We start from the raw sequence: 9,285 nt of genomic DNA on the forward strand, positions 1-9,285 counted from the left end.
CACGCGGTTTCAGCCGGGGGGGCGTTGTAATGTGGCGGTCAATTCCTCTATTCGTTGGTAAAAGAGTAGCCAGTGGGTGGTAGATCAATGAATAGTACATCTGTTTTTGGATTACTAGGAAGGAACTCTGTTTCTTCTGGCTTATAGATGGTCTAAATATTTTGTCTTTCTTCTAATTCCAAATCTACTTTAATTCTGTCTCTGGATATTCACCGTGTGTGGTTCATTTAACTCTATTCATAAAGGTTTTCCGTGCCTAAAATAGTTGATTCTAGATGGCGATAAGAATGATGTAGGTATGTGTATAAATGGGGCTAATTTTTTTCTCACGTTTGGTGTACATACGTATGTCTGTTTTATAAACAAGTTATCCAAGAATGATGGTTGGTGTTCGTTTTCTATTACCATTGTGGACTGTATTGATAGATATTGGTTATTTAGATGACTAGGAAATTGTTTCAGACATTCAAGACAGTAGTCCAGGTGACAAGTGTGTAACAAATCTTAACCATAAATTTGTTGTCTTTGGAAAAAAGAGAACCAAGATTCCTCTTCAGTTTTGTCTATGAAAAGCTGGTGAGTAATAGAGGAGAGACCACTGACCTACTGTCTTGTATTTTCGAAAATTCTATCTGACATTGGAAGTACGAAAAAGATAGTCAAAGATGAAGAGGATGCTTGATAGAACCTTCTGTGTACTGTCATTCTTCATTGTATTTATAGCCTCATTAACAGATGTTTTGGTGGACAGATAAATACTGTCAAAACTAATCATAACTTATTCTCCGTCAACTTGTACTTGGGTTATTGGTACTGGCGTTTCCAGCGATGCCTTATGTAAACATGGGCTAAATGACTGGATCAGAGGCTCCTAAGGTTCAGGTATAGTTGTCCTTAATTTTGAATTACTGACCAGCATTGACCGCCACAAGTGTTGTATCCTGCTTTGAACCGAATAGCGTGAGTGACTGTAAAATACTCTCACAGCTGAAAGTACAGAGTGTGTTTAGATCACAACAACGCGAATCTTAGACCTTTTGATCCGAAATTGACACGCTAACAACTAGGTTACATCCTACCTCTTACACTTGAAAAGTTCTTTTTTTGTTTTTTTTAGAAATCACGTGAAATTTCCACATACGACATTGTTTACCAGGGAAGTCGAAGAGTGTGAGCAACATGTTTAACCAGCTTGTAGGTTGATAAACAAATGAAGCTTATGGAACAACAAAGTCTAACATCCCTCTTGTGCACTATTTTGCGCCGTGTAATTCATGTTTTGTGCTATGTTGAATTAAAAGTTTGTATTCTCCTCAATTTCTGATTTTTTCATAGTCTTGAAGGTATTTCAGTATGTTGTTCGTTTCCAAGTTACTGATTGCTAGATATCTGATAATTGAAAAATACGCACACATAAGTGTGTGTAAAAAGCACATATAGCCGACGAACTTGTATTGGCACAAAAAATCAATAGTATAAAGGTAGGAAGATAAAATGTCTTGAAACATGAAAACAATTCCCTGGTGTCATGAATCTGAATTATCTTTAAAATATTTTATCATTACTTTGACTTGATTATATATATTCTTTCTGTTTCTGTATTTGCTTTTGTTGTTTTCAAAGTCTAGTCAGTTCTGTTTTTTTTTTTCAAATTTTTCTTTTCATTTATTATATATTTTCAATTGCTCCTACTTTAAGATACAACTGATGTCAATGTAAAATCCACTTTATTTTATTTTCAATTTGGTTCTTGTTTATCATTGTATTTGATTTTACATTTTGTGTTATTTTTAATGCTTGACAATCTTGTGGGACAATCTTTAATAGCCGCGTCATTTGAAATTCTTTTATGCAGGATTAGAGTAAATTAATCATTGAGACCTTTGTTTTCAATTTTATGAGCTATATTTTTGTGCGCCAGCAATACCAAGCGTGGGGTGCGCGTATACCCGATTCTATTTTATTACTCATCAGGACCTTCACCAGTCTACTCTCAAATAGAATTTTTTTTTAGCCAGGATTAAAATAAATTAATATATGAGACCTTGGGCGTGGTCAAATATATCAATCAAAAGGGTTTGACCTACTGAGTCTAAAACTGTAATTAGATCTCATCTCGGTCAAGAGGTGACGGAGCTATGAGCTAACATTTTGTACTTGAAATAAAAAAATAATAGCTTGTGTTTGTTTGTTTTTAGTGAAAAGTTACACAACGGATGCCCCCCAGTGGCACAGCGGTATGTCTGTGGACTTATACCGCTAGAAAACGGGTTTCGATACCCGTTGTAGGCATAGCACAGATAGCCCCTTGTGTAGCTTTTTGCTTAATAAGAAACAACACAACGGACTATATCTGCTAGGCCCGCCGCGAGGATAAGACCCAGATTTCACAAGTTTACCGCTGAATGACCAGGGTTAAGTGGCCTGTGTTAGTATGTTGCCCATTTTAAGTAAGCTGTATCATATGTACTTATGTTTATAAATTACATTTCTTAGTTTATGTTCAAGAGTTTTCGTTGAAGGTATTGAGTCTGTGAATTTTTTTAGTTGTATTTCGAAAGCATGTTTACTTCTCTATCAGTGTATACTATCACTTTTGGTTTGTTTTAACGTTTGTCTTAGAGGTGATAAAGGAGTTCAACTACATTATTATGGTAACTTTTGAAGTGTGATGACTGATGTGAATGTTGTTGTCTGATGTGGTGAAGTATCGTAATGAACACTGTCTCAGCATATTATGTAACTACAGTAAAAGCTTACCTTATGATATTGTTACGACAGCGGAAGTCACGTGATGCTAATAACACGTCATGATATTCTACAAGGATCATGTCTGTTTGTGGCACCTCTAGTCTTTTCTACGCGCCCTCTATTCTTGTATATAAGTGCGCCAGATAAAGCGAGACAATTAATCGGAATTGGAATTGCAGACAGAGAGAGATAGAGACGGACAATTGAGTCAAGCGCGGTAGTGACCGTAAGTAAAGTGCGTGAATCGTTGTGAATTATAGCGTGTGTTGAAGTGACTGTGGAAATTTAGTGTATTGGAAGTTGTATTGAGAAAGAATAAACTAGTTTTATTTAAGAAAGGACTTGTATTGCTAAAGTTTCATCCGGAAGAAATTATACGGGAAATTAACAAACGAACACAGAGATGTAACAGTATTGAGTATTGTAACTATTATTATAAAATATTGTATTGTATTTCATATGTTTTATAATAATTCTTCTTGGTTATGACTGCTATGTTTTTTTCATTCCCTGCAGAAATGTTTTCCTTGTGATACTAATTTGTTCTACAAGAAAGTACTTTAAGTAGTTGTAACGATGTTTGTTTACCCTGTTTCTGTTCGAAAAATGACTGGTGAATTTTGCCCATACTCTCCAACCATGACGTAATACACTAAGTGCAATTAGTATACTGTTGTTTACGTTATTCAGTTTGCCAGGTATTTGTTCGTATGGTAACAGCAAGTTCGTATGCTAAGATTTTGATTCATTATATACTTTTAAATACAGATTAGCCTAATTTATGAGAAGGAGGAGCTGCTTTAAGTTTACTTGTATAACTTTAACTTCACCTAACTTATATTAATCTATAGATAAAAATTGTAAGTTAGTATAACTTCTTCTTTCATCTTTGGTATCATGCATACCTGTTACGGAAATGTGAAATAATGTTTAGGGCTTCAATTCTATCCCAAATGCATGAAATGCTATCTCAAAATTCCCGAATCGTTTGTGCTTGTCATAACTTAAGTTGTGTTTATGTATTTAGTTGTTCGGTGTTTAATAAATTTTGTCTATTTATTTTACAATTTTGCGTCATTTATTTGCTGTTTGTTTTGTAACTAAGCACAAAGCTACTCATCACGGGTATCGAAACCCGGATTCTAGCGTTGTAAGTCCGCGGACATACCGCTGTGCCACTGGGGGGCTATTTATTTGCTCCCCTCGTTTGCTAACTGAATCTTTGATCCTCCTTGTTATTATTCGGGATTCTAACCACCTGTTTGTTTATTAATCCAATAAAGATTATAGCATGAAAAATATGTTATTCGTAATATAATAATTTAATTATTTATTAAAGTTACTTCTTTACTAGAGTTTCACAGAAGTGATTAATAATTCAACAAATACAAGATTATTCTGAAATAAAGAATGTAAAGTAAACTTCTTGTTATTAATTGAAGACCAAATTACCATCTAAATAATCTAGTTGTAACAATTAATAAAGAATTTTGCTCTAACATGCTAGCAATCTTGTTATTGTTATCAATTAAACAACAAAGGATCTAATCTCAAGGATCTAATTGTAACATACTGATAATCGTATTATTAATTAAAAACCAAATTATCTTCTCAAGAATGTAGTTGTAACAACTAATAAAACATTTTATCGCAACACTCTGAAACTCTTGTAATTAACTGAAGATCAAATTATCTTCTCAAGGATCTAGTTGTGATAACTAACAGAGTAGCTTTTAACTTAACGATATTACTACATTTTGTAGAGTCTAACTAATAACATAAATGTTACTTATGTGACAAACTAACTCATTTATTGTTATAAACATTCGACAGTTTAGGTTTTATTAAATCATGTATCTATTTATTAACATCAGAAAGTAACTATAATCTAATGAAAACCAGATTCATACTATTATCGATGTAAACTAAATATTCTAGTAGTAGCTAGACGGTAAACTCAATTTTACAATAATGTCGACATAATTTTCAGGAACAATATAGCAGTAATTAAATCGACACTCTCGACTAAATCTAAAATACAATCTAACTTTTAATACAAATTTAGCTACTTTCAGATAAAGAATACCTTAAAATCTATATTTTCCCTATATTATGTTCAATGATAAACATCTGAACGTAGTAGTAACTAACTAATTATAAGTTAACTAAATAAGTTAAGAAAATAGCTTTAGCTAACTAAAATCTAAATCTGTGTCTAAATTACAATTCAACTTTTAATTAGGCTAAACACCAATGTAAATAATTTAGTTTATAATTAATAAACAACGTAAATGTAAATAAACATCAGTCGGGGATTTTAACTAAACGAGAAATTACAATTTGTACAAAAGAATGATTTCATTTAAAACATCTCTAGATCTAATAAACTCATCAATAAAAATTTACAGTTAAAACCAGTAAAGATGTTTACTAACTAGCTATAATTTCTAGCGTGTATTATAAAAGTAGTTAGGTTTAAAGTGACGAGAAACGTATCGATTGTGCAATTACTGTGTGCTAAAAGTTTATATCGAGGAAGAATAAACTGGTTTAACCAAGAAAGTACTTGTATCACTGAAGTTCCTCGGAAATAATTTATACCGGAAATTATCAAACAAGCAGATACGTAACACTACGTAACCTTTTCAACTGGTAACTAACTATCATTTAAGAGTTTTAACTAAATAACAAGTACTGCTTAATTAATACCAGTCACCATGATTTTGTTATATTTAATGCAAAGATATACTTTACTGAATTATAACAGCAAACCAAAAGCTCACATCATAACTCCGACAGTGTTCTACTGTTCACATGCGTAAAGAACTACTACACAGGACCTGGTTCTTTACAGACATCATTACAGCTAAGTTATAGCCCATTTAACTCTGGCAGTCAGTGCTTCTCCGCCGATGACCAAAAGGTTTTTGGTTTAGACTCCATTTTATTACCATAGAAACTGCTTACGTCTACATGGGCCGTCGTTGTGTCAGAACCACAAGAGGAATAAAGTATTACCCGTTAATGTCACTTTTCTCCATCTCTTGGACTACATAACTAATGCTACGCACTTTTATGTACATTTGTACACACATAAAAGACTCTCTAGTGAAAAGCGTATTGAGAGGGCGACCATTATTTGAAATAATTTATTACGAGGCTAGTAATCTACTGTAGCCTCAAAAATGTATCTTATCCACAACTGAATGTTTAATTATATTTAAGATATAATACTGGTACGTTTTTAATCGTACAATAACTGTGAAAAACTTAGTTCCTTAAGCATGTAAAAGGATGACATGTAAAAAAAAAAATCCTGCAAAGAGAAAGACGGCAAGACGTGAAAAGTACTGAAAGAATATTAGAAAAAGTTACAACACACGTCTATAACGAAAACATGTTTTATTTGCTACGTTTCTGGCGTATGGCCTTCGTCAGACTCAGCTCCCAAAAATCCACAACATATTTCTAGTAGCTAAGCCTGAAGAGGGGTATACGCTCGAAACATTGCAAGTAAAACGATATTTCGTTTTAGACCTGTGTGGTCGTGAAATCTTTTGAAAAAAAAAAAAACTTTCATTACGTCTATGTTTGGTAGTTGCAGCCCCTTCGTCCCCACTCTGGATCCGCCCCTGCAATACATGGTCAGTGGTATCGCCTTTAATAAAAGAACTGCTGGATATCCTTGAATATATTATACAGTGTAGAGTCACGCATATAAATATATGCTTTATGCTTCCGTATACTGGCAACTAGTGTTTTCTAAAATTGTAAGATATTATTATTTTGACCCCATAGCTGCTTACCCTAGCATTTAACAGAGCATGTGACGTGTATTGGTGCTTGTGCTTCCCTCAAAAGAATACACTGTGACCTTACACGTTACCACTCATGATACTGTTACGATAGCGGTAGTCACGTGACGCTGGTAACACGTCATGATATTCCAGAAGGATCAGGGAACATCACGAATAATACAGTATGTGCTAGGCGCCCTCTATTCCTGTATATAAGTGCGCCGGATAACGTGAGACAAATTAATCGGAATTGAATTGCAGACAGTCAGAGATAAAGACGGACAATTGAGTCAAGTGCGGTAGTGACCGTAAGTAAGTGCGTGATTCATTGTGAATTATAGCGTGTGTTTAAAGTGACTGTGGAAATTAAGTGTATTACAAAGTTGAATTGAGCAAGAATAAACTAGTTTTATTTAAGAAAGGACTTATATAGCTAAAGTTTCATCCGAAATAAATTATACGGGAAATTAACAAACGATCAGAGACGTAACAATACCTTAACTGAATGTGCAACATGTGTTGGAATTCCCTTTACTTCTGCCGGTAGAATATACTAAAACTTAATGTTTGATGATTCATAACGTGCTAACAGGACCTGCATGTGAACTGTTTTAATATTTACACAGTGCATACTCCGTATTCCTTTTTCTCCTTTAGATTCTACTGGGACCTGTGTATGCTGCTATTCCTGGTTGCAAACCTTATTGTTTTGCCTGTTGCTATTTCTTTCTTCAATGACGACTTGTCTGCGCGATGGATTGCCTTCAACTGTCTTTCCGATACCATCTTCCTCCTAGACATCGTTGTAAACTTTAGAACGGGTTCGTTTAACTGAGTGGTTTTATGAAATTATTTTACAAAACATTTGCTCATCCCATAAGACATAAAAGTAATTAATTAAATATTGTTATAGTGTTATACAAGCTGGAGAAGAATGATTACAATTACACTCGTCATAAGACATTCGTATTAGGCCTATTACATTTTTAATTAATCACAACGTTTATTTATCTAGTCCCTATTATTAAATATATTCTAATTCTTGAAATTCCCTAAGGAATTAGATAAAGAATATGTGTTTAAAAATGTAATAGGCTAAATACTAATGTCTTCTGACAAATATAATTTTAATCATTCTTCTGCATCTTGTAAAGAACTTACACATCATAACAACCGTTGTTGTGTCAGATGGCTAGTGTTCCGACCAGTGCTGCGTTTGTTGTGTCCCAGACGGGTTGGAGAGCTCTGGATTGAGTGAAACACGTCATCGACAATGGATATAACAACAAAGTTTGGTTGGAATATTATTATTATTATTATACACTTTTCCAATTCTTGAATATCCCCTAGGGAACAGATAAAGAATACAGTGTTTAAAAATGATATAGGTGTAATAATAATGTCCTATGATAAGTGTATATGTTGATTAAAGATGTTCTTGTTTAGAATTTGTTTTAGAACAAACATTTAAGTGTGCAATTGTATGTACAACATAGTACAATTTTTTTTTTTATGTAAAGAAAGAGTTTTGTTGAATTAGAATTTGATAGACTGAGATTTAGATTCCAATGTATCTATTTACCATTTGTATTGAGTGACAATTTTGTGTACACAAGTTTTTAACAGATAAAAATAACTAAACTTTTAAGCCTAACTAAGTCTTCTCTTTAAGAATTGATTACTGTTAGAAGTTGCACTCGACGACAAGGGTAAGTAGAGTTAAACATTTATTTCAGAAACTATATTTATTGTAGTTTATTGGAGATACAAATATTAACCGTGGTTTGTCATATAAAAAAGTTCACTCTTTCTTGTCATTTACATGGCGGGTTCACAAAATTATTAATAAATGTTACAAGAAAACAATCAAAATTAAACGATTAGGTTTAAGATATATATATCTTCATAAAAAGAAGATTTGATTATTCAGAAAAGTACACATTTGTGAATACTTGTAGAGAGGATCATTTTCAATTTTGTTTTCAGGTATAATGAAGCAAGATGGCTCTGAACAAGTGATACTGGACCCAAATTTAATAGCTAAACATTACGTAAGGACATGGTTTTTTCTTGACCTCATTAGTTCCATACCGCTGGACTATATTTTTTTAATATTCAACCCAGACTACAGTGACAATTTTCAGCTGCTGCATGCCGGCCGTGCGTTACGAATTCTACGTTTGGTCAAAATGCTTAGTTTATTGAGGTTGCTACGGTTATCGAGATTGGTAAGATATGTCAGCCAATGGGAAGAAGTATACGTAAGTACTCGAATGTTTTAGATTGTATTTCTATAAAAAAATTGGTCTTGTTAACAAATTTGTTGAGAAGAGCATCTAGAAAAAAGCATTTAAGCATCATAAATATATATACAATACAGAAGTGCGTACGGAAAAAGTATAATGTAACCAACCAAAACGCTCTATTGATCGAAAGCATACTAATGAAAACAGCAGAAATTATTTAAAGAAAGATATCATAGAGATTCGAATACTGGGATGAGTGCGATATATTAACACGATTTTGAATATGAAAGTCAACAATTCGGGTGACTATCACAGCCGATATAAAATCACGGTGGTTGTTGTTTAACTTCGTGCAAAAGTACTCGGGATTATAGTATTTTGGCACTTGTGTATGAAGTTAAAGTCATAAATAATATTCAGCGTTATACTAGTACACAATTAAAAACATTTTATTTTGGCCTATCTATGGCCTTCAAAATGTTGACGACTCT

General features: G+C 33.2%; 1 protein-coding gene across 2 annotated transcripts in view; it reads left to right on the forward strand.

The window, feature by feature from the left end:
* Window positions 1–9,285, forward strand: part of LOC106458720 (potassium/sodium hyperpolarization-activated cyclic nucleotide-gated channel 2-like) — a 130,335-nt gene that overhangs the window by 71,534 nt on the left and 49,516 nt on the right. For both annotated transcript variants that reach the window (XM_022384993.1, XM_013918260.2), the window contains exons 3-4: window positions 7,206–7,369; window positions 8,535–8,809. In XM_022384993.1, the coding sequence (XP_022240701.1) occupies window positions 7,206–7,369; window positions 8,535–8,809 (439 nt within the window). The remainder of the gene's footprint in view (window positions 1–7,205; window positions 7,370–8,534; window positions 8,810–9,285) is intronic.

This window comes from Limulus polyphemus, unplaced genomic scaffold (genome assembly GCF_000517525.1).
Source record: "Limulus polyphemus unplaced genomic scaffold, Limulus_polyphemus-2.1.2 Scaffold504, whole genome shotgun sequence".
NCBI lineage: Eukaryota > Metazoa > Arthropoda > Merostomata > Xiphosura > Limulidae > Limulus > Limulus polyphemus.